Genomic DNA, 25,431 nt, shown 5'->3' on the forward strand with positions numbered 1-25,431 from the left:
TGTGCTTTGGTGGTCCAGGAATGCCAACTTTGGCTTACCCTGGCAGATATGAGGGAGTCAGATAAGCACCACTTCTTGGACTCTCCAATCTCCCTGGCTGAATTTTGCTGGGAGGTGATTAAGCTCATCTCTGACCCGGCCAGGCCCGTAAAGCACAAGGGCAAGCAGTGTCCCTGAAATTGTTGACCTGGAGACTCTGGATCCTGCTTTATGGTTTGTACCCAAACATTCAATAAAGGACCAGTTACCCCCTTTCTCCAGGTCTCAACAAGGCAAGGATGACAGTGTGCGAGTCTCAGCCTCAGCACTCTCATCCCCTTCTCCCTTTGCCTCCTTTGGATGCTATGCCTTCTCACATGCTTCCTGCCTAATTGTGGAGCCAGATAAGAGTCGCACCACTTATTCAGATCCCACTTAAGCCCCTTTCACACTGCAAGTCGGACCCGCAATATTTCCGCAACATTGACGGGTCGCCTTCTGTGTGAAAGCAACCACGTCCCGGGATTGATTACCGCATTGAACCCGGGTCGGGGACCTAGTAACATTGCGGGGTTCGACCCGGGAAGAGCGCTGTGTGAACAAAAGCCAGATCTAATTCCGTGTCGAAGTGATGATGCGCGTTATCGCGCGACTCTTTTACCGGCTGTTTTGAAGGAAGATCAACGTTCGCGACGAAAACATATGTGCAAACTGTAATGAAGCAGAGATCAGTTAGTTCCTCACTTTCCGCGCTGACGCCGAGATCGTTTGCTTGCTTCAGTTAAAGTATAACGTGCCTATCATTTTCGACTCGTACATTACACGTCACGCGCTGATGTCACGTGTCGTTACGGGATCTTCAAGGGGTTGTGTGTGAAAGCACGCACATATACTGGGTCATCACTGGCAGTGTGAAAGTGCAACAAGAGAACCATCAGACTTGGTGATTAAGTTATCTTGCATCCTCCCAAGTTCAGGAGCAACCAGTTCACTTCTGTGCTTAACAAAGATCCTCCCATCTTGTGAGCAGAAATCACAATCCTGCTGGCAAAGGACGTGATAGAGCCTGTCCCTCCAATTATGGACCTGCGCATTCTGAACCAGGCCCTTCAATAGCTTCCGTTCAGGATATTAACACAGAAACATATATTTTGATGCATTTATCCACAAGATTGGTTTGCATCGATCGTCCTGAAGGATGCATACTTTCATGTCTTGATTCTCCCTCAACACAGGCAGTTTCTCCACTTTGCTTTTGAGGGTTGAGAATATCAGTACAAAGTCCTTGCCTTGTGTCTGTCCCTGTCGCCTTGTGTCTTCCCCATGGTTGTGGAGGCAGCTCTCGTCCCATCTTTCAGGGAATGAGAGTTAATACATAACCAATACATTATTTATTTATTTATTTATTTATTTATTTATTCAGTTGTGGTTTTAAGAGTCTATCAGTAAATAAAAGGAATCACATTAAGTTACTTGCATATTTTGAACTGAAATGCATTTGTAAATCGACGGAGAACACACTAAAATATTAGAATAACTGAATAAATGTCCTAAAGGTCTTGCAGACACCAGGGGGCAAAGAGTAAAATGCAATATTATTGATTCAAAGAAAATAAATAAACTTTTAAATGGAGAAATAAACTGGATCAAACTACTATATGGAATACATTCAGGAAATTCATCACTTTAGGCTAATTCTTGATATATTTTTGGCCATATTTCTGTTATGCATTTTCAATTGTACTTTTCTCCTGTTATTCAAATTTATTATTACTACATTTCAGTATTTAATTTCCCTCTGAAACCATTGATGTAGTTGTTCTTTATTTAACATATTTTATTATATCTTAATTTTTCAGAACATTGAAGAGGAGGATCAAGTAGTACACTATGTGCCTGTTAGCATGATAAGATAATATAACTTTAATGTTTTTAATGTTATGTAATAGGAAACTCAGGCTATATAATTTTTATATTCATGGAAATATGCATGTCTATATATTCACAAACCTTCATGCCTTGATACCACTGCAAGTTTCAGTACTTATTTCCATCATCAGTGGCGCTAGTGAAGAGCTATTCTTGTCAATATCACATCCTGTTTTTATAAAGATCCTTTTTCTTTGTCTGACAATGCCTTGGAATCATTTTAAGAATAAAATAAATTAAATTTTGATTCACTGTTGTAATGTTTATGGTATCATACAAATATTCAGTGGTTATTAACTGATTAAGTTTTCATCAGTTATGGTGAATAACGAACTAAAATAAGAAATTCTAGTAAGACTTTTTTTTTTTTTCAATAGCACTGATGTCCAAAGGCAAAAAAAAAAAAAAAAAAGACAAAAACATTCCTGATTGGAGATTCAGAGACAAACTGAAGGTGGATCATCAGACTGGATCTCTGACCATCACAAACACCACAACTCAGCATGCTTGAGACTATGAACAACAGAGAATAGAGTACTAAACTTGAGTACTAAACTAAGTTCTCTTTTATGTCTTATTGCGCTTAAACCATCAAATACAGTTTATGTCAGAAACTCAGAAGTTACATAAACAAGGTCATTTATGTCTGTGAACATAAACGTCTGGAACAGAAATTGCATGTGTATGTTAGCTCTGCTTGAGAGCAGTTTAACATTACTGCAGTCTGTGTCATAAATATGAATAAAACGACAGCAGACTTGCTGTCCTGTGTCCGAAGCTAATGCAATCGGAACTTGCGCAGGATCACAGCAGCCAAGACAGCATCCTCGCTTTCCAGAACAATTATAAAACAAATTCCATCTCTCACTGCAAGGGACAAGCAGCTTCTTTGCAATGGTCTCTGCAGCCACTATTGAACGATTAGACTTGTTTCATAAGCCTGTACATTGTGTTGTAATGCTTTTGTACATTGCTTTTGTTAGTGGTTTTGACAGTAATCACTTGTCAACATCAGTACATTAAACAAGTTTAAAGTATGTGCAGCACATTTCTGATATGTCGACAAAGTGACCACAACTTCACCACCATCATCATCATCATCATCATTATCATCATCACCACCACTGTTTTGCTAAACATCATTAATGTCCGTAAAAGCCATCTAATCCTCAGAGTTCTCCTCGACTGGCTGGTATCTTTTAAAGGCTTTGACGATATAAGAGCCATTATCCATGACAGTTGATGTAATTTTATGGGATATGTCATTGGGTGAGTGAATGTTGTCAAGCTCAATTGCAATTATGCCATGTATGACAACCCTTGAATAGTCTGCATGCTAGTGCTGCTTCGGATTTATCGAAGGCACAGTTACACCAAGATAGCTTTTACTAAGTGCCTTCCAAATACCAGCTGTTGTAGAGATAAACTGTATAAACTGAAACATGTGTTCAAAGGTCTTTTTGAGTTTGTTATCCATTCTGGCACACTCAGTGTCTACCTACATTGAAAAAGTATTTTTTTTGCATGGTGGGTATACCCTCTCTCTCACATGTATTTTCACATTGATTGCCCGGAAAGAATCTGGCTCGGCAGTCAACAACAGAAACATGTCCTCAACTTAGTAGCTAGATATTAATTTATTTAAGGCCCTGTCCATATGGAGACGTGTTTATCTGTATACATAAAAATGTTGAAACGTATTGGCGTTTCATCCAGATGGATCCGGCATTTTGGGGAGCATGAAACCGCTATTTTTTATTAAGCCAGGTCCCAGGATAAATCTGAAAACGATACTTTTGCATTTTTGTGTTTATACCCAATCTGTGTATTTAGTTAAAACGATGATGTCAACACCCCACGTCTTGACCAGACACCGGTATGTCGCATAACAGAGATGGGACCAAGTCACACATGTGCAAGTCTCAAGTAAGTCTCAAGTCTTAACCTTCAAGTCTCAAGTAAGTCCCAAGTATTTTTTTCTTGGGCAAGTCAAGTCAAGTCAAGTCACAAGCTATGTCAAGTCAAGTCCAAGTCAAGTCACCTTAATATTGTTATTTTACCTGCAGAATCTGATCTTAATAAAGTTAAAAGACAAGATATAGGTAACTGTCAGTAAATTAAAATAATTTGGATTTGCATTGTAAATACTCATGTTCAGTAAAATACATCATGGAATCAAACAAAATTGTAACTTCCTAAAATTATTTATTTTTCACTTCTGCCAACAGTGTTTGAAATGTTTTACATTTTCAACATTGAGTCCCTAAAAAACTAAACATCCAACAGACTCCTCTCTGAACACCTCTCTCTCTCTCTCTCTCTCTCTCTCTCTCTCTCTCAAACACAGTTTACATACAACATTAAACTTTGTTACATTTCTCCTCTCTCTCTCTCTCTCTCTCTCTCTCACACACACACACACACACACACACACACACACACTCACTTTCTCTCTCTCTCACACACACACACACACACACACACACTCTCTCTCTCTTTCTCTCTCTCTCTCTCTCTCTCTCTCTCTCTCACACACACACACACACACACACACTCACTTTCTCTCTCTCTCACACACACACACACACACACTCTCTCTCTCTCTCTCTCTCTCTCTCTCTCTCTCTCAGAGTATAGAATATAAATATGACGTATTTTCAGTTGTTTCATACTTTTTTGTTATGTACAGTACAGACCAAAAGTTTGGACACACCTTCTCATTCAAAGAGTTTTCTTTATTTTCATGACTATGAAAATTGTAGATTCACACTGAAGGCATCAAGGGCTATGAATTAACACATGTGGAATTATATATGGAATTATATATATACAAAAAAGTGTGAAACAACTGAAAATATGTCATATTCTTGGTTCTTCAAAGTAGCCACTTTTTGCTTTGATTGCTGCTTTGCTCACTCTTGGCATTCTCTTGATGAGCTTCAAGAGGTAGTCACCTGAAATGGTCTTCCAACAGTCTTGAAGGAGTTCCCCGAGAGATGCTTAGCACTTGTTGGCCCTTTTGCCTTCTGTCTGCGGTCCAGCTCACCCCTAAACCATCTCGATTGGGTTCAGGTCCGGTGACTGTGGAGGCCAGGTCATCTGGCGCAGCACCCCATCACTCTCCTTCTTGATCAAATAGCCCTTGATGCCTTCAGTGTGACTCTACAATTTTCATAGTCATAAAAATAAAGAAAACTCTTTGAATGAGAAGGTGTCCAAACTTTTGGTCTGTACTGTACATAACAAAAAGTATGAAACAACTTAAAATACGTCATATTTATATTCTGTACTGTATAAATATATATATATATATATATATATATATATATATATATATATATATATATATATATATATATATATATATATATATATATATATATATATATATATAGGCTATGTAATATGCACTTCTCATGATTGGGTAATCGCGGCAGCTACATTTGTTTTTCTGATTAATTGTTTTGCTCTATAAGAAAGACTAGGTAACAAAATATTCGGGGCTTATGCCCCCTTAGCCCAGCCCTAGCGCCGCCCCTGGAATGGAATTTTTTGACGGCCTGCTAGAGGATCATTGGGGGCCGTTCACATCACGTCTTTTGCGCGCGCAAGTTCGTTATTTCCAATGTAGGCGCGCGGTATGCGCGCTCATAATGGAAGCAACGCGCTCACGACGCGCACTGCATCGAGTTAAAAACATCTAGGGCCCTATTTTAACGATCTGAAACGCAAGTGTCAAAGCGCGAAGCGCAAGTAAGTTTGTGGGCGGGTCTCGGCGCTGTTGCTATTTTCCCGGCGGGATAAATGGCTCTTGCGCCCGGCGCAAATCTAAAATGGGTTGGTCTGAAGTAGCTTCATTATTCATAGGTGTGGTTTGGGCGTAACGTGAAATAAACCAATCAGAGCGTCATCCAACATTCCCTTTAAAAGCAGGTGCGCAAGTTCCATTATGGATTGCTATTATTATGGCGTATTTACCAGGCGCACGCCAGGAGCGGTTCACAGCCGAGGAGACTGATGTTCTTGTAAGAGCAGTGAAAGACAGAGAAGTTGTGTTGTATGGGGATGGGAGAATAATTAGCCTGAATAATTTGTAAGCTAGATTTATTCCTATTTTGTTCACATCTTCGTGGCACACCACAATGATTTCCGTCATCTCATGTGTTAATATTTTTTTCGTGTAACAATTTATGATTTGCAAAAATAACTGTTGCATCTGTGTAGATTACATGAGCAAAGTGTATGCGCGTTGTGCACGCTATACATTATGGTCAAGCATGCGCCCTTAAAATAGCATAATGAACAACGCGCAACGCGCCACTGACTTTAGACTAGGGGCCCTATTTTAACGATCTGAAACGCAAGTGTCAAAGCGCGAAGCGCAAGTAAGTTTGTGGGCGGGTCTCGGCGCTGTTGCAATTTTCCCGGCGGGATAAATGGCTCTTGCGCCCGGCGCAAATCTAAAATGGGTTGGTCTGAAGTAGCTTCATTATTCATAGGTGTGGTTTGGGCGTAACGTGAAATAAACCAATCAGAACTTCATCCAACATTCCCTTTAAAAGCAGGTGCGCAAGTTCCATTATGGATTGCTATTATTATGGCGTATTTACCAGGCGCACGCCAGGAGCGGTTCACAGCCGAGGAGACTGATGTTCTTGTAAGAGCAGTGAAAGACAGAGAAGTTGTGTTGTATGGGGATGGGAGAAACCCACCCAAAATAGCGTCGGTTAAACAGGCGTGGGAGGAAATATCCACAATTGTTTCATCGATTTTTTTTCCTGGTTCTTGACTGACAAATCAATTTGTCAGATGTCCTTATAATATATGACCTCAAACAGGTCTGATCCTTAATTACTACAATTAGCCTGAATAATTTGTAAGCTAGATTTATGCCTATTTTGTTCACATCTTCGTGGCACACCACAATGATTTCCGTCATTTCATGTGTTAATTTTTTTTTAGTGTAACAATTTCTGTTTTGCAAAAATAACTGTTGCATCTGTGTAGATTACATGAGCAAAGTGTATGCGCGTTGTGCACGCTATACATTATGGTCAAGCGTGCGCCCTTAAAATAGCATAATGAACAACGCGCAACGCGCCACTGACTTTAGACTAGGTTTTTTCTGGTCAGTGGCGCAATTGTTTAATGGAACAGCAAAATAGCACCAGGGATTGTTTGCGCCGGAACACGCCTCCTTTTTTGCGCTGAACCGCCCAGGGAGCGCAAGTTCATTCACTAGTTTAGCGACGTGCCTCTGTGGAGGGAAAAGCGCGCTTTGCGCGGGTGCAAAATAGGAATGACACATGCGTCGGTGTACAAAGTCAATTGCGCTGGGTGCAAGATAGGACCCCTACACTTTTCAGAATGCCGCAAGCGCACCGCAGGTCATGTGACAATAACTAACCAATCAGCTTCAACCTTTCCCGTATCAACGTTGAAAGCTCAGCTAAGATGAAGGAACAGCTGATCATAGCTGTATATGGATTGCCATTTTGAAATGAATTTAGTAGCAGAGCTACTGCGAGCGATTTTTAGTGCTGCAAATCCATTTATCCTTTGCTGAAATTTCCGCGTCTTCATTGAGAGAGAGCGTGTCATGGATGCTTAGCAACGACAGACGCCCCAGAGCACTTCTGCCCGAGCGCTTTGGAAAGAAGGAGAAAGCGGCGCGACTAGCGTTTTCCACGCGTTTTTAGGCGCGAACTATTGAAGACAAAAGCGATGACCCTCGGTACCTCTCAGGCTGACATGTTGATGTGATGTGATATCTGATTTTAAGTGGGCGTGGTGTGTGTAAGGTAGAGAGGGCATGACTGATGATTGTGTCCTGATCCAGTCACGACGCTATTCTCAGCCTGCGCTCCAGCTGAGTAATCAGCTTTATTTTAAAAAATAATTTATATATTTTATATTCAAACTGAAAACATGCTGTGATTAACACTCAAGTCATTCAAGTCATCGTGTCTCAAGTCAAGTCAAGTCCCGAGTCTTTAACTTCCAAGTCCGAGTCAAGTCTCAAGTCCTAAAAATAGCGACTCGAGTCGACTCGAGTCCAAGTCACCAAGTCACAAGTCCCCATGTCTGTCGCATAATACTAACAACTACATGAACAAACACTGAATGGTTGTCTTTTTATTAAACAAAGATTGGATAGAGAAAGCTCTGGCTTCGTGTGGATGTGGCCTAATTCTGTGAGTGGTAAGAGTTTGCGGTGGAGAAAATCTAGATTTAGTTGCTTTGATGTCATCACTCCGTCTTCTCCTTTGGTATCAGAGTTCACGTTATCACCAGCATTCTTTGCCACTAAATTTGTGGCTGCATGTGATGATGTTAGGTGCTTAATTAGATCAGGGGTTTTCAACCTTAGGGGCACAAGCACCTATCGGGGGGGGGGGGGGGGGGGGGGGGGCATCTGTTAATTCAGAGTCATACCCTCAAGTAGCCTATACATGAATATGATCTAGCAAATCTTTATCCATCTTATTGCACACACAAAACAACATATGAACCAAAAGCCAAAGCGTTTGTATGGGCCACAGAATTTGGAAAAAGCAGTTTATCATTGACAAACAAGGGAGGATTGCTGGTTAAATAAGGTGTATATACTATATATAGAAATTTTTGAAATAATTATGTTTGCATCTGAATGTTCAACCACAATACACCACTAAATACAACTTAATTTGGTATCACATGCTGTTTGAGAGGTGTGTCAGTCAGTGCAAGTAACACATTCTGTGCATAGCTTATTGCGCTTAACTCTCATTCATACATAGTATAAAAGTAGCACAAGTGCTTTGCTTCCTAATGACATATCTAACTTAAAAAAATGCTTTATTTAGAATAACAGTGATGGGCTTATTTATGTATTTATTTATTTAATATTTTTCAGAATTATTATGCAGAATTGTTCACATCAGTATCATGATACACTGTAAAAAACATTATATTTCACAACTATAATAAATACAACAACATCTAAAATTCAACATACTGGTGTCTTAATCATGTTTCTCTGTAGTTCTGTCAAGATGCCAAAGCTAAAATTGTAAAGATGTACTGTATCATCAACAGACTTTCTACTGATACGGTTCAATACTTGTGTGTTTTTTGACAGATAATTGTATTCAAATTCCCATGTGTGCATTTGGGCACATCCAGTAGTCTGTGAAAAAGTTCTTGCAAATTGCATAATGTCATTACAAATAATCTGATTAAAATAGATTAGTGTGTTATGGGGTCTTACACTGTAAATGCTGTTAATTAACCTTTAATAATTTAACCTGCATGCCTTGGGTCTTTAGCGACACAGGACTTAATTTACTACCCTCAGTCTAATTTTTTTTTACAGTTAGACATCAACATTCTTAATATACTTAATAAATAAAATTAACTGTAAACAAACATAAAAAACATATACATTATAAACAAAATTAACACATTATTTATAAATTATAAATTAATTACGAAATATAAATTGATTCTTCCATCTGTGGGGTCTCAGTCTGATTATAGCCTGGCCCCTTTACAAACATCCTTATCTGGGGTCTCAGTATGATTAGGGCGTGTCCCTTTAGCAAAAGTCATCTCCAGGGTCTTAGTGTGATTACGGCGTGCCCCTTCATAAACTCCTGTCTTTGGGTTCTTAGCCTAATTACGGCGTGCCCCTTTATAAATGTTCATCTCTGGGGTCTCAGCCTGTTTAGGGCGTGCCCCTTTAGCAACACCCATCTGTTGGGTCTCAGTCTGATTAGGGCATGCCCCTTTAGCAACACCCGTCTGCGGGGTCTCAGCCTGATTACGGTGTGCCCTTTTATAAACACCTGACTCTGGGATCTCAGCCTGATTAGGACATGCCCCTTTAGCAACAGCCATCTGCGGGGTCTCAGTCTGATTAGGGCATGCCCCTTTAGCAGCACCCGGATGTTGGGTCTGAGCCTGATTGTGGAACGCCTCTTTAGCAACAACCGTCTCTGGGGTCTCGGTCTGATTAATGAATGCCCATTTAGCAACACCCTTCTGGGAGGTCTCAGCCTGATTACGGAATGCCCCTTTAGCAACACCCTTCTGGGAGGTCTCAGCCTGATTACGGAATGCCCCTTTAGCAACACCCGTCTTGGAAGTCTCAGTCTTATTACGGAATTCCCCTTTAGCAACACCCGTCTTTGTGGTCTCAGCCTGATTAGGACATGCCCCTTTAGCAAAGGCCATTGGCTGTTGGGTCTCAACCTGATTACTGTGTACCCTTTTAGCAACACCCGTCTGCAGGGCCTCAGACTGATTACCGCATTGCACTTTAGAAACACTCGTCTGTGGGGTCTCAGCCTGATTACCGCATTGCACTTTAGAAACACTCGTTTGCAGGGCCTCAGACTGATTACCGCATTGCACTTTAGAAACACTCGTCTGTGGGGTCTCAGCCTGGTTACCGCATTGCACTTTAGAAACACTCGTCTGTGGGGTCTCAGCCTGATTACCGCAATTCACTTTAGCAACACCCGTCTGTGGGGTCTTGGTCTGATTACCGCATTGCACTTTAGAAACACTCGTCTGCAGGGCCTCATACTGAGTACCGCATTGCACTTTAGAAACACTCGTCTGTGGGGTCTCAGCCTGATTACCGCATTGCAATTTAGCAACACCCGTCTGTGGGGTCTCAGCCTGATTACCGCATTGCACTTTAGAAACACTCGTCTGCAGGGCCTCAGACTGATTACCGCATTGCACTTTAGAAACACTCGTCTGCAGGGCCTCATACTGATTACCGAATTGCACTTTAGAAACACTCATCTGTGGGGTCTCAGCCTGATTATCGCATTGCACTTTAGAAACACTCATCTGTGGGGTCTCAGCCTGATTACCGCAATTCACTTTAGCAACACCCGTCTGTGGGGTCTTGGTCTGATTACCGCATTGCACTTTAGAAACACTCATCTGCAGGGCCTCATACTGATTACCGAATTGCACTTTAGAAACACTCATCTGTGGGGTCTCAGCCTGATTATCGCATTGCACTTTAGAAACACTCGTCTGCAGGGCCTCAGACTGATTACCGCATTGCACTTTAGAAACACTCGTCTGTGGGGTCTCAGGCTGATTACCGCATTGCACTTTAGAAACACTTGTCTGTGGGGTCTCAGCCTGATTACCGCAATTCACTTTAGCAACACCTGTCTGTGGGGTCTTGGTCTGATTACCGCGTTGCACTTTAGAAACACTTGTCTGTGGGGTCTCAGCCTGATTACTGCAATTCACTTTAGCAACACCCGTCTGTGGGGTCTTGGTCTGATTACCGCGTTGCACTTTAGAAACACTCGTCTGCAGGGCTTCAGACTGATTACCGCATTGCACTTTAGAAACACTCGTCTGTGGGGTCTCAGCCTGATTACCGCATTGCACTTTAGAAACACTCGTCTGTGGGGTCTCAGCCTGATTACCGCATTGCACTTTAGAAACACTCGTCTGCAGGGCCTCAGACTGATTACCGCATTGCACTTTAGAAACACTCATCTGCAGGGCCTCATACTGATTACCGAATTGCACTTTAGAAACACTCGTCTGTGGGGTCTCAGACTGATTACCGCATTGCACTTTAGAAACACTCGTCTGTGGGGTCTCAGCCTGATTACCGCATTGCACTTTAGAAACACTCGTCTGCAGGGCCTCAGACTGATTACCGCATTGCACTTTAGAAACACTCGTCTGCAGGGCCTCATACTGATTACCGCATTGCACTTTAGAAACACTCGTCTGTGGGGTCTCAGCCTGATTACCGCATTGCAATTTAGAAACACTCGTCTGTGGGTTCTCAGCCTGATTACCGCATTTCACTTTAGAAACACTCGTCTGCAGGGCCTCAGACTGATTACCGCATTGCACTTTAGAAACACTCGTCTGCAGGGCCTCATACTGATTACCGAATTGCACTTTAGAAACACTCATATGTGGGGTCTCAGCCTGATTATCGCATTGCACTTTAGAAACACTCGTCTGTGGGGTCTCAGCCTGATTACCGCAATTCACTTTAGCAACACCCGTCTGTGGGGTCTTGGTCTGATTACCGCATTGCACTTTAGAAACACTCATCTGCAGGGCCTCATACTGATTACCGAATTGCACTTTAGAAACACTCATCTGTGGGGTCTCAGCCTGATTATCGCAATGCACTTTAGAAACACTTGTCTGTGGGGTCTCAGCCTGATTACCGCAATTCACTTTAGCAACACCTGTCTGTGGGGTCTTGGTCTGATTACCGCGTTGCACTTTAGAAACACTTGTCTGTGGGGTCTCAGCCTGATTACCGCAATTCACTTTAGCAACACCCGTCTGTGGGGTCTTGGTCTGATTACCGCGTTGCACTTTAGAAACACTTGTCTGTGGGGTCTCAGCCTGTTTACTGCAATTCACTTTAGCAACACCCGTCTGTGGGGTCTTGGTCTGATTACCGCGTTGCACTTTAGAAACACTCGTCTGCAGGGCTTCAGACTGATTACCGCATTGCACTTTAGAAACACTCGTCTGTGGGGTCTCAGCCTGATTACCGCATTGCACTTTAGAAACACTCGTCTGTGGGGTCTCAGCCTGATTGCCGCATTGCACTTTAGAAACACTCGTCTGCAGAGCCTCAGACTGATTACCGCATTGCACTTTAGAAACACTCGTCTGCAGGGCCTCATACTGATTACCGAATTGCACTTTAGAAACACTCGTCTGTGGGGTCTCAGCCTGATTACCACAATTCACTTTAGCAACACCCGTCTGTGGGGTCTTGGTCTGATTACCGCATTGCACTTTAGCAACACCCGTCTGTGGGGTCTTGGTCTGATTACCGCATTGCACTTTAGAAACACTCTTCTGTGGGGTCTCAGCCTGATTACCGCATTGCACTTTAGAAACACTCGTCTGTGGGGTCTCAGCCTGATTATCGCATTGCACTTTAGAAACACTCGTCTGCAGGGCCTCAGACTGATTACCGCATTGCACTTTAGAAACACTCGTCTGTGGGGTCTCAGCCTGATTACCGCATTGCACTTTAGAAACACTTGTCTGTGGGGTCTCAGCCTGATTACCGCAATTCACTTTAGCAACACCCGTCTGTGGGGTCTTGGTCTGATTACCGCATTGCACTTTAGAAACACTTGTCTGTGGGGTCTCAGCCTGATTACCGAATGGCCCTTTGGCAACAACTGTCTGTGGGGTCTTATCCTGATTACCAAGTGCCCCTCTAGCAATACCCATCTGCAGAATCTCAACCTGATGTACAGCTTGCTCGTCACCAACTGCTGTCTGCAGTATTTCAACCTGATTCACAGCTTGTCCATGATTAATGTCCATCTGTGGGGTCACAGCTAGATTGAGGGATGACATATCAGCAACATCATTTACTGGGGTCTCTACATGATTGACAACTGACCCATCAGTAACACCCGTCTGCGGAGTCTTAACCTGATCCATGGATTGATTATCATTAATATCCATCTTTGGGGTCACAGCTTGATTGAGGGATGACCTATCAGCAGCATCATTTAGTGTGGTCTCTACATGATTGACAACTGACCCATCAGCAGCACCCATCTGCGGAGTCTTAACCTGATCCACGTCTTGCTCATCAGCAACATCCTTCAGCAGGGTCCCCACCTGGTCAATGGATGTCTCATTTGTCTGTGGGGTCTCCACATGATTGACAAGTGGCTTATCAGCAACATCTTTCTGCAGAGTGTTAGGCTGAAGAAGGGGTGATTTTTCTTCACCTTCCTCCTGAAAAAAGAAAAAAGAAAACAGATTCCCAGAATATATTTAAAAAAAAATTATTGTGGAAAAAATGGATGATTCAGTTAAACACATTATTTCATGTCTGATGTATACTGAATGTAAATATCTCTGTTCTTCATTCTGGAGTTAAAAAACACAGATGCAGTGCTCACTTATATAAGTTCATTATTATTGGTGTTTTTATTGGAAGTTTTTTGAATGAAACCAAACAAACTTTCACACAGAAATCTCAAACAGATACATAACCCTTAGGCTCCTAATATACTCATGGTTAAGTTATTTTTCTTATACATTTTAATGGTAAGAATAAGGTTGATACGCGACCAGCGATGTACAGTTTACAAACGTTCGAACGCTACCTGCAGTGCTGAGAGCTGTGTTTTGATGTACATTTAGGTGCACTTTCCTCTTAATAACAAAATAATCACACAACAAAAATAACAGTGCTGAGTAAACAACAGCTAAGAAAGAATCTTAATTTGATGTGTACAGGTCCTAAAAAAATGCATATTGTGATAAAAGTTCATTATTTTCCATATTCCCTTATGAAACAAAAATATATTGCAGTATATTGAAAAATATCATGTAATATATTAGGCATATATTCTTATATAGATTATTTTTTTAAATAAAAAATGAGTGGCAATCATTTGTATATTTTGCAATATATTATATAATATATGTATCATCAATATATTATTAAATGTATTCAAATATATAAAATATTAGAAAATAAAAGGGAAAATAATATATTACAATATATCACAATATATTTTAAGAAATATATTGGTAAATATATTTTCCTTTCGTAAGGGATGTAATGATAAAAATTAAACTTTCATATATTTTAGATTCATTGCACACCAACTGAAATATTTCAGGTCTTTCATTGTTTTAAAGGTGCTGTAGGTAACTTTTGTAAAAATATATTTTTACATATTTATTAAACCTGTCATTATGTCCTGACAGTAGAATATGAGACAGATAATCTGTGAAAAAAAATTAAGCTCCTCTGGCTCCTCCCAGAGGTCCTATTGCCATTTGCAGAAACTCCATCGCTCCCGGTAAAAAATAACCGATCAGTGCTGCGGTCCGTAACTTTGTTTGTGTTCAAAATGTAGAAAAATTTATATAATAAGCGAGTACACCATGAATCCATTTTCCAAACCGTGTTTTTGGCTTGTCCTTAATCACTAGGGGGCACCTATAATAAGTGTTTATATTCGGACTATTTTAGATTGGTTCGGGGATACCGCGGCGGAGTAACCCAGTACCTTTGTGATTCTTCATAGACATAAACAGAGAGAAGTAGTTCCGGCTACGATGTTCTTCCGCAAGACGCAAGCAGTTCTGTTTATTAACCGCTAGAGCGTCAAAAGTTCCCTACCGCAGCTTTAATACTGATGATTTTGGCATACAGCTCATGAAAACCCAAAATTCCTATCTCAATAAATTAGCATATTTCATCCGACCAATAAAATAAAAGTGTTTTTAATACAAAAAAAAGTAAACCTTCAAATAATTATGTTCAGTTATGCACTCAATACTTGGTCGGGAATCTTTTTGCAGAAATGACTGCTTCAATGCGGCGTGGCATGGAGGCAATCAGCCTGTGGCACTGCTGAGGTGTTATGGAGGCCCAGGATGCTTCGATAGCGGCCTTAAGCTCATCCAGAGTGTTGGGTCTTGCGTCTCTCAATTTTCTCTTCACAATATCCCACAGATTCTCTATGGGTTTCGGGTCAGGAGAGTTGGCAGGCCAATTAAGCACAGTAATACCATGGTCCGTAAACCATTTACCAGTGGTTTTGGCACTGTGAGCAGTTGCCAGGTCATGCTGAAAAACTAAATCTTCATCTCCATAAAGCTTTTCAGTAGATGCATGAAGTTCTCCAAAATCTCCTGATAGCTAGCTGCATTGACCCTGCCCTTGATAAAACACAGTGGACCAACACCAGCAGCTGACATGGCACCCCAGACCATCACTGACTGTGGGTAATTGACACTGGACTTCAGGCATTTTGGCATTTCCTTCTCCACAGTCTTCCTCCAGACTCTGGCACCTTGATTTCCGAATGACATGCAAAATTTGCTTTCATCCGAAAAAAAGTACTTCAACAGTCCAGTGCTGCTTCTCTGTAGCCCATTTCCTGCACACGTCTGTGCACGGTGGCTCTGGATGTTTCTACTCCAAACTCAGTCCACTGCTTCCGCAGGTCCCCCAAGGTCTGGAATCGGTCCTTCTCCACAATCTTCCCCAGGGTCCAGTCACCTCTTCTTGTTGTGCACCGTTTTTTGCCACACTTTTTCCTTCCCACAGACTTCCCACTGAGGTGCCTTGATACAGCACTCTGGGAACAGCCTATTCGTTCAGAAATTTCTTTCTGTGTCTTACCCTCTCACTTGAGGGTGTCAATGATGGCCTTCTGGACAGCAGTCAGAGGTCGGCAGTCTTACCCATGATTGCGGTTTTGAGTAATGAGCCAGGCTGGGAGTTTTTAAAAGCCTCAGGAATCTTTTGCAGGTGTTTAGAGTTAATTAGTTGATTCAGATGATTAGGTTAATAGCTCGTTTAGAGAACCTTTTCATGATATGCTAATTTTTTTGAGATAGGAATTTTGGGTTTTCATATGCTGTATGCCAAAATCATCAGTATTAAAGCTGCGGTAGGGAACTTTTGACACTCTAGCGGTTAATAAACACTGCTTGCGTCTTGAGGAAGAACATCGTAGCCGGAACTACTTCTCTCTGTTTATGTCTATGAAGAATCACAAAGGTACTGGGCTACTCCGCCGTGGTATCCCCGAAGCAATCTAAAATAGTCCGAATATAAACACTTATTATAGGTGCACCCTAGTGATTCAGGACAAGCCAAAAACCTGGTTTGGAAAATGGATTCATGGTGTACTCGCTTATTATATAAATTTTTCTACATTTTGAACACAAACAAAGTTACGGACCGCAGCTCTGATTGGTTGATTTCTTACTGGGAGCGGTCTGTAACTGCAAATGGCAGGAGGAGCTTGATTTTTTTTCACAGATTATCTGTCTCATATTCTACTGTCAGGACATAATGACAAGTTTAATAAATATGTAAAAAATATTTTTTTACAAAAGTTCCCTACAGCACCTTTAAAACAATGAAAGACCTGAAATATTTCAGTTGGTGTGCAATGAATCTAAAATATATGAAAGTTACATTTTTATCATTACATTATGGAAAATAATGAACTTTGATCACAATATGCTAATTTTTGAGAAGGACATTTATTTGTTTGCACAAGCAGCAATTTGGTTATTTCAGTAATTACACATTTATTTATATTGCACTTTATACAATAGAGCTTTAATGAGCAAGTCACATGGGTTTTTGAAAAAAAAAAAAATATAGATTTTGCAGTTTAAAAATCCTTAAAAGAAAACAATCTGCAAAGTTGTTAACCAAGAGAGTGCATAATAAATAAAGATGTCTCTCAAAAGAGAAATTCGGTTCTGAATCGCTTTAACAAGTCATCATATTTTCGAATCTTTTGCCTGTTAAAATATACTTTACAGGTTAATACATTTGCATAACCCCCGCCTGCCTGCGAAAAACGAACACACTGACCTGACCACAAACACTTCCACTAGTTAGTGTGTATACATTGAGAAGATGCTGTGTTCAGAGATAGCAAAGAAATACAATTCAAGCCTTTTGTTGTGTGCTTGTCCTTTTACTGAGGACTGCTTCTCTAATCTTGGCTTTTTATATTTGTTGGCTTCTAATCTTCTTAATTTGTCCTGAGAAGCTCTCCGAACCACAACCTATAAGTACGATTGATGATACGTTATGTGTACATTTTAAATTGAGTGCCAATATGTGATTATGTGTGCCTAGTGCAGATTTAGGTTTCCATGTAAAGCACAATATTACTGTCTTACTAAAGTACTTCTGATAATTAGCTGTGAACCCACTATTTCCTAAGAATGTGTTGATTAAAGGGATCATATGATGTGATTTCCTTTTTTTTCTTTCTCTTTGGAGTGTTACAAGCTCTTGATGAATAAAGAAGATCTTATAATGGTTTTAATGTTTATGTCTCATTGTTCCGGCCGCACAAGGCATCGCAATATGTTAAGGGACATAACATTTCCGTCACACGCTGATTTCGTATTGATGAGGTATTTGGCCAATCACAACACACTGGATAGCTGGCCAATCACAGCACACCTTGATTTGCAGACCGATGATCCTTGTAAAAATCGAAGTGTGCGGGGCATAGAGGAGAAACAATTATGTACAGTATGTGGAAAAGAATGTTTTTTTTTTAACCTTAAACTGCATAAACACATTTCATTACACCAAATACACAAAATAATGTTTGTTTGTTTTTTGCAATATCAAATGACAACCTTAATATAGGCGGATGTTGTTTAATTACTTTGTTTAAAAATTAAAAAAAATGTAGTGTGGTGCACAGACTTTATAATCATATTGATATTGCGGTTTATTTTGCTGCACCGGCAGTTATAGGGTTAATGCAGGAGAGACAAGCAAGTTAGTTAGGCTGGAGTGCCTGTGATACAGCTATTCCCTGTTCTGATTAAAAAAATAAGACAAAGCGTCTTTTGTCTGTCTTCCTTCAAACATTAAAATAGTGTGGTTTATAAACTGTATTGTTTTATAATTTAGTCGTGTTAGCTCTCGGCTAACTTATCCTCTATTATTGTTTTAAGTGTTCACAGTTTAGCAGCTAAACTATAGCTGTGGGTACAATTCGCTTGCATAAGTGTTTTAGTATTTTATGTCCTTATTTTCAGAACAGATTGGATCACTGTATTATTGTTTCATGTAAAGGCACTTTGTCAATGGTAGCACTCAACTGGCTCAATGATTCATCTCCTTGCCAATTACAACAGGCTTGTCAGCTGACCAATCAGAGCAGGCTTATGGAAGGGAGGGGTTTGCTCCTAATTTGCTTGGAACACATTATTTTGAAATCATTGGCAAATGACTTTAATGAAATATTTAATGTAAATTCTGAGAAAATTACAATGTTTTCTGACTTTAGATGCATGACATGTAAAATCGGAAAATACCAGAACCAAAAACTGTTAAAGGGGTCATCGGATGCCACATGGGCTTTTACAAGATGTTTGAACTGAAATGTGTGCTGGCAGTGTGTGTAAACAACAAACCTATAATGATAAAAATTCACCCAGTGTTTTTTTTTTTTTTATCTCCTCAAATGTTTTCCCCAGTCTCAGATGCCTGTCTGTTAGACATCATTAAACATGCCCATCCCACAATAGTTTGATTGATGGTAGCATTTCAGCACAGACTGCACTGGTGTCTTATCTTACACCCACCCTGAGTGACTGTCACCAGTCCACCATTGTTGTCACCACCGGAGCAGATGAACTGTAGACAAGAATGACTCCCAACACAATATTAGGACACAAAATACCATATACCCTGCTCTTTAAAGCAAGCAGCTTTATACTATTAAATGGTCTTGGTGTCACTTTCAGTAAGAATAATATCTTAAATTTCTATAAAGCAACTCCCCAGAGTATTTATGCTTTTACTCACAGATTTCCACTCAAAAGAAGAAATCTTAAAGTCATACCTACCTACAGTGTAATCACTACAGACCAGTTAACAAAATCCTAAAATAAACTCCCAACAAAATATTAATAATAATAATAATAATAATAATAATAATAATAATAATAATAATAATAATAATAATACAATGATATGATATGGTATATTATATGGTCTAATTTCATGTAAAATGACATTTTGTGTGGTGTCTCACCAGGTCGGGACCATTGTGCTGTGTCGTTTTTCCTGTTTGAACAAAACAACAAAATTTTAATTTGGTCAGTTAGAATAAATATACATACCTTAACACAATTTTAAAGATTATTTATTAATTTTTGTTTGTTTGCTTGTTTGTTTTGCACCGTTTTTGCAGAGTAAATGTCATTATTCCAGCTTGTTAAATCAAACGTACGCAATACTTGCCAGGTTTTCTTGCTTGTGTAGATCTCCTGCAGCAACAGTAAATCACACCAGCAGCTGCAACCAGCAGAATAGCAACGAAAACAGCAGTAGAAGCAGCAACAGCAGCACCAACAACAGCAGCTTAAACATCAAGAAAAACAAGAAAAAGATGTCTTCCGAGGAAAACTGACTGATAATATTATGATTTGTATTTTTATTTTTTTTCTATCAACAATAGACTTCAAAAGTTTAAAATCCATAAGGTAGTATTTGTCTGTCAGATTGATGTGCATGTGAAGATATTAGATTGTATCTGTTATATTGTATTATTGAGTAAAAGCTCACTTCTTCAAACAAAAACATTTTCTGGGTCGATTTAGAAACATGTTTTCTGAAACTGAAGTGAAAAAGCACTGAATGATTAAAATGATACTCACCAGTGACAGTAACACTGAATGTCTTTATGACGGCAAATCTGCTGCCGTTGATCTGTAGTGTATAGAGTCCAGAGTCAGAGGTTGTGATGTTCATGATGGTCAGAGATCCAGTCTGATGATCCAGCTTCAGTCTGTCTCTGAATCTCTCTTTACACTGAACGTCTGTACAGATCTTCTTTTGATCTTCAGTGATTACAATGATGAGACTACCATTAAAATACCACATCTTTAAAGCATTTTGTTTTTGTACTATATCAGGATCTAAAGTAACAGATTCTCCCTCCTTCACTGACTTTCTCTTCTCTTCAGGAACATCTGAAACACAAACCAACAGATGCAGGATGATCTTTTGGGGAGAAACATCACATAAAGAACTGTGGATATTACATTTTTCACATTTTGTGCTATTGAAAACCTTTTAAACCAAATAGTTTGCACTTTGGATTCCTGGTGGGTGAACAAAAAAATGACTGTACAATTAGGGATGGATTTAAAAAGATGATTGTTAGAAGGTAACTGATAAAACAATGTAATTGAATATACAGGTAAGAATAAAAGTTATCACTAATAACACATGCATTGTGTGATTTACTTGTAGGCTACAGGAGTATCTTTCAAACGTGACTCACCATGCACATTGACAATGAAGCTCTTTTCACTGTCGATGTTGCTGCTACTTATCAGTAATTTATAAACTCCAGATTCTGTGTTTCTGATGTTCATGATGGTCAGAGATCCAGTCTGATGATCCAGCTTCAGTCTGTCTCTGAATCTCTCAGTACCTTTATTACACTGAACATCTGTACAGATCTTCCTGAGATCTCCAGTGATTTGAGCGATGCGAGTGTCATTGAAATACCATCTGAATCTGTCTTGTGGGTTTGTTTCAACACCAGTGTGTAGAGTGACTGATTCTCCCTCCATCAACAACACTGCATCTATATCAACACCAGATGCACCTGAAAAAGAAATGAATCATAATTTTAATCAATTCACCATTTCTTTCCATTGAATGAAAATTATATGAAATAAAATTGCTCTGTTCATCTGCATTATTAGTGACAAAAATTGATATGTCAAACACTTTGCCTTGAAGAAAGTATTATAATAATACACAAATTAACCAGTTCAAAAGTTGATTCTTAAACCATGCAATCTAAAAGATCAAAATCTGTTGTTATTGTGATTATTTTTCAAGAAGCCCTTGTTTGTCCTGAGCAGTTAAACATATTTTTTCCAGCATCTCCTGCATATTCAAACCGTTTCCAGGTACTATATGGTTTTGAGATCCATCTTCAGTATACTGAAGACAATTGAAGGATTCACAGACAAATATATCACAAGGAGCAAACATTCAGCAGTGTTCAAGGATAAACAGATAAATACATAAATTTATATGTAGATAAAGCCTTTTTGAATATAATGATTCAGAAAAAAAAAACATATTTTGTCTCCTGTGAAACATGTAAAAAAATAATATATAGCTTCAGTACTAAAGGTCAGTGTGTTACAGGTTGGTGAGGTAAAATCAAACGAGGATGAAGGAGATGGACAAAAAAAGTATTTTTAATTAGAGAATCCAGGAGAAAGGAAAATAAATCACATCAATGAGAACAGACTCTGAACTGAGAACAGAACATGACTCATAAAGGAAAGCTAATGACAATAATGAATGACAAACACCTGAACCAAATGACACAGTTAACAAGAGAAAGAAACTAGGTCACAGTGGAACAGGCTAACAGACATGTGACATTTTTCCCCCTCCAAAGAAAGTGTGTCCCCGCTCCATAACATATTCCAACTGAGGAGGGAGGGTGGGTGCTCAGGAGTACGGCGTGGAACAGGAGAGGGCCAGATGCAAAAAGAGTCCAAAAAGTAAGTCCATGGGGTATGGAGAGTGGGAGGAGCCAAGGTGAAGACAGGAACAGGAGAAGCCAGATATTTGTCAAAAGACCAGCCAGGATGAAGCCCCAGGGTGGAGTCAAGGGAGGGAGGAGCCAAGGTGGAGTTGGTCTAAGTGACACCCTGAGGACAACTGATGAAGACTGAGCCAATGTTTGAGGAGGCCAGGCTGGAGCCGAGCAGACGGAGAGCCAGAGTGACACTGAGGATCCAGAGTGCCAAGGCGAAGCCAATGGGTCGAAGGACCGATGTGTAGTCCAGGGCTTGGAGGCAGAGACTGGAAGTCCCCAAGCTGAGGATCAGAGCTCCCAGCTGGAGCTGAGTGAGGGGGCGCTGATGGACTGACAGGCACCAACAGATATGGGGATGAGGAACTAGCTGTTTAAAGAGGAGGCAGGATAAGAAGGCTGGGAGCGAACACTGGAGGACAGGAGCTAGGCTGAACCAGCTGAGACACAGGAGATTCAGGGCTGGGTGGAACCAGCAGAGATACAGAAGAACTGGGTAATGCCTCACCAAACCAGTCTATTAAATCCATCTGGAAAATGTCCATTAGTTCCTCATAGTACATCCAAGAGGCCAGCTAAAGCTCACCCTCCGCAGCGGAAGGTTGGGGAGGGCTTCCCTCCAAGCCCACGGTCTCCACCAAAACTCCCTCAGGGACAGGAGATAGGGACATCGTTAGGCCTATTTTAGGGGGGCTGAAGCCACCCCAAAATGTTCCTAAGCCCCCCTAAATGATAATACGAGCAACAGTCAATAACAATTCAATTTATCAATAACCGTATCCTCATTCATATTAAGATGCAACAAATGATATATATCCATTTTCAAAAAAAATAAGCCAAAATTTGGAAGTTGGACAGAAGTACAAAGAGTCGTTGTGCTATCAAGATGATCAATGCACCGTTTCGTTGCTTTGGTGTGAACTGGCAGCTTTCAGAGCGGTGCAGAGTGGTGCAGACCGGAGCGCTCCAAGTAACTGGAGGATTCATCTCGTCTCATCGTTAATTTAGTTTGGTCTGAACTGGCCATGCAATAGTGATGCGCGGGTCGTATCATAACCCGAGGACCCTGGGTTGGGGCGGGTAAAGACTGTCACTTTATTTGCAGGGCGAGTTGGGGCGGGTCATTAAAAACCAAAAAATCCATATATGTTGTGTTGGGCGATATGGTCATTTTTCAAAACAGATCAGATCAACTATACACGATATTATCATGCATGGAGCAAGAGAGATACTCTTTGTTCTTGTCATTGAATAACTATTTGGTGTTTTAAACCACGCAGGTGCCCGAGAGAGAACCTATGGAATCATCAATAATCAAAAAAAAAAAAAAAAAAAAAAAAAAATATAATAATAATATATATATATATATATATATATATATATATATATATATATATATATATATATATATACTTTCAAACATACTGATAAACTAAAGTTAAATATAAAAATACTGTATCTAAAACAGCTAGTTCATATATGGACAGACGCAACTGTCATATCGCACGTCCTGGGACAAATCTGCCGTGTCTGCGCACAGAAGTTATCAGTCTAAATGTTCTGCAAAATCAGTCAACAGTAGATTTAATTTATAGTCCAGAAGTTTAACACTAATATTGGACATAAATGATCATGTTAAATATAAAGTATTAATGGCGAGACCGACGCACCGCCACAGAAACAAAAATGAGATGCATTCTAAAATAACTGTGGCATTAAACTCAGTTAGTGAGGGCTCTTTAAAATATTGCACATATATAGGCTGTTCAGATTAAATGTTAATGGGTAAGAACATTTTACTTTATTTGCGGGGAGGGCTGGGGTGGGACAAATAATTTCATAAAAGCGGACCCGCAGGTGGGAAAAATCACTACTATGGTCTATAAGGATTGTTTTTTTTTTTTCTTCTAACAATACACATTTGTTGGCAGGTCTAGGCACTATGCATAGCCTAAACAAAATTATTTCATTATATTTATTATATATGCTAGCTATATTCTAACTAGGGCTGAGACGATTATAATCGTGATGAATCGCATCCAAAATAAAAGTTTGTATTAACTTAATAAATGTGTATGTACTCTTTCTGTGTACAATTATTTTATATATATTAATACACACACATGCTTGTATGTGAGTGCAAAGATTTTGCAAACGCAAGTTATAAATACCCTGGTGGCTGAGCCCGCCCCTGTCTTACAATCCTAGTGACGTCCCTGACGGGAGATGTTGCTGGCGCATGCACCAGGTCAGAACGTCTTGAGGTTCAGGCTCCAGGGCGATGAACGGTTCACTTACAGTGATGCGCACTGGCTCAAGTGTCGTGGCAGGCTCAGTCTCTCCGTTTACTGGTGGGCTCTGGCAATATCTCGTGCAGCAGGATGACAGCTGGCTGGTCTCTGGTTTGGGACTGGGGCTGGAGATGTCCTCAGCAGTGGGGAAGACAGAGATGTATAGTCCATTATTTTCCTGCACACACTCCACACTTGCAGGGAAGTTGTCCCAAAGACCGCTCCCGGAGAGGCGTGCCTTGGACTGCTCACTGAAGGGGCTGGAGATGTAAATCACACAAAGGGAGTGATCTTAATAGTGAGTAAGGCACACCAACTGCAAAAAAAATCCCTGGTGTGAGTCTTTAGGGAGTGGTCCCTCTGCTCCAGGTGTAACAGGGCAACTTTTGGATTGTCCATGATGACAGAGGGATGAAAAAAAAAAAAACGCAGCAGCAAAGAAAAAAAAATCTTATTTTATCTTATTCCTCTTGTTAAGCCACTCCTGAATCATAGACAAAATCAGAGGCATCTTACCTGGGCTAAGGAGAAGAAGAACTGGACTGTTGCCCAGTGGTCCAAAGTCCTCTTTTCAGATAAAAGCAAGTTTTGTATTTCATTTGGAAACCAAGGTCCTAGAGTCTGGAGGAAGGGTGGAGAAGCTCATAGCCCAAGTTGCTTTAAGTCCAGTGTTAAGTTTCCACAGTCTGTGATGATTTGGGGTGCAATGTCATCTGCTGGTGTTAGTCCATTGTGTTTTTTGGAAACTAAAGTCACTGCACCGGTTTACCAAGAAATTTTGGAGCACTTCATGCTTCCTTCTGCTGACCAGCTTTTTGAAGATGCTGATTTCATTTTCCAGCAGGATTTGGCACATGTCAACACTGCCAACAGCACCAAAAGTTGGTTAAATGACCATGGTGTTGGTGTGCTTTACTAGCCAGCAAACTCACCAGACCTGAACCCCAGAGAGAATCTGTGGGGTATTGTCAAGAGGAAAATGAAAAACTAGAGACCAAAAATGCAGATTACCTGAAGGACACTGTCAAAGAAACCTGGGCTTCAATACCACCTCAGAAGTGCCACAAACTGATCACCTCCATGCCACACCATTGTGAGGCAGTAATTAAAGAAAAATA

General features: G+C 40.3%; 2 protein-coding genes across 2 annotated transcripts in view; both read right to left on the bottom strand.

Annotated features, from left to right (window-relative positions):
* LOC127987083 (uncharacterized) overlaps positions 1 to 25,431 on the bottom strand; it is a 187,872-nt gene that overhangs the window by 160,605 nt on the left and 1,836 nt on the right. The window contains exon 2 of the mRNA XM_052589377.1: positions 20,892 to 21,068. Coding sequence (XP_052445337.1) covers positions 20,892 to 21,068 — 177 coding nt within the window. The remainder of the gene's footprint in view (positions 1 to 20,891; positions 21,069 to 25,431) is intronic.
* Positions 8,773 to 19,576, bottom strand: LOC127987061 (mucin-5AC-like). The gene is made up of 2 exons (XM_052589340.1): positions 19,485 to 19,576; positions 8,773 to 13,668 (listed from the first exon to the last, which is right to left on the bottom strand). Exon 2 carries the CDS (start codon positions 13,483 to 13,485, stop codon positions 9,562 to 9,564), a length of 3,924 nt encoding a protein of 1,307 aa, XP_052445300.1. The 5' UTR covers positions 13,486 to 13,668; positions 19,485 to 19,576; the 3' UTR covers positions 8,773 to 9,561.

This window comes from Carassius gibelio, chromosome B22, assembly GCF_023724105.1.
Source record: "Carassius gibelio isolate Cgi1373 ecotype wild population from Czech Republic chromosome B22, carGib1.2-hapl.c, whole genome shotgun sequence".
Lineage (NCBI taxonomy): Eukaryota > Metazoa > Chordata > Actinopteri > Cypriniformes > Cyprinidae > Carassius > Carassius gibelio.

Coding starts and splice junctions, on each gene's coding strand:
- LOC127987061 (XM_052589340.1), bottom strand. CDS start 13,485: ATGGGTGCTGCTGATGGGTCAGTTGTCAATCATGTAGAGACCACACTA.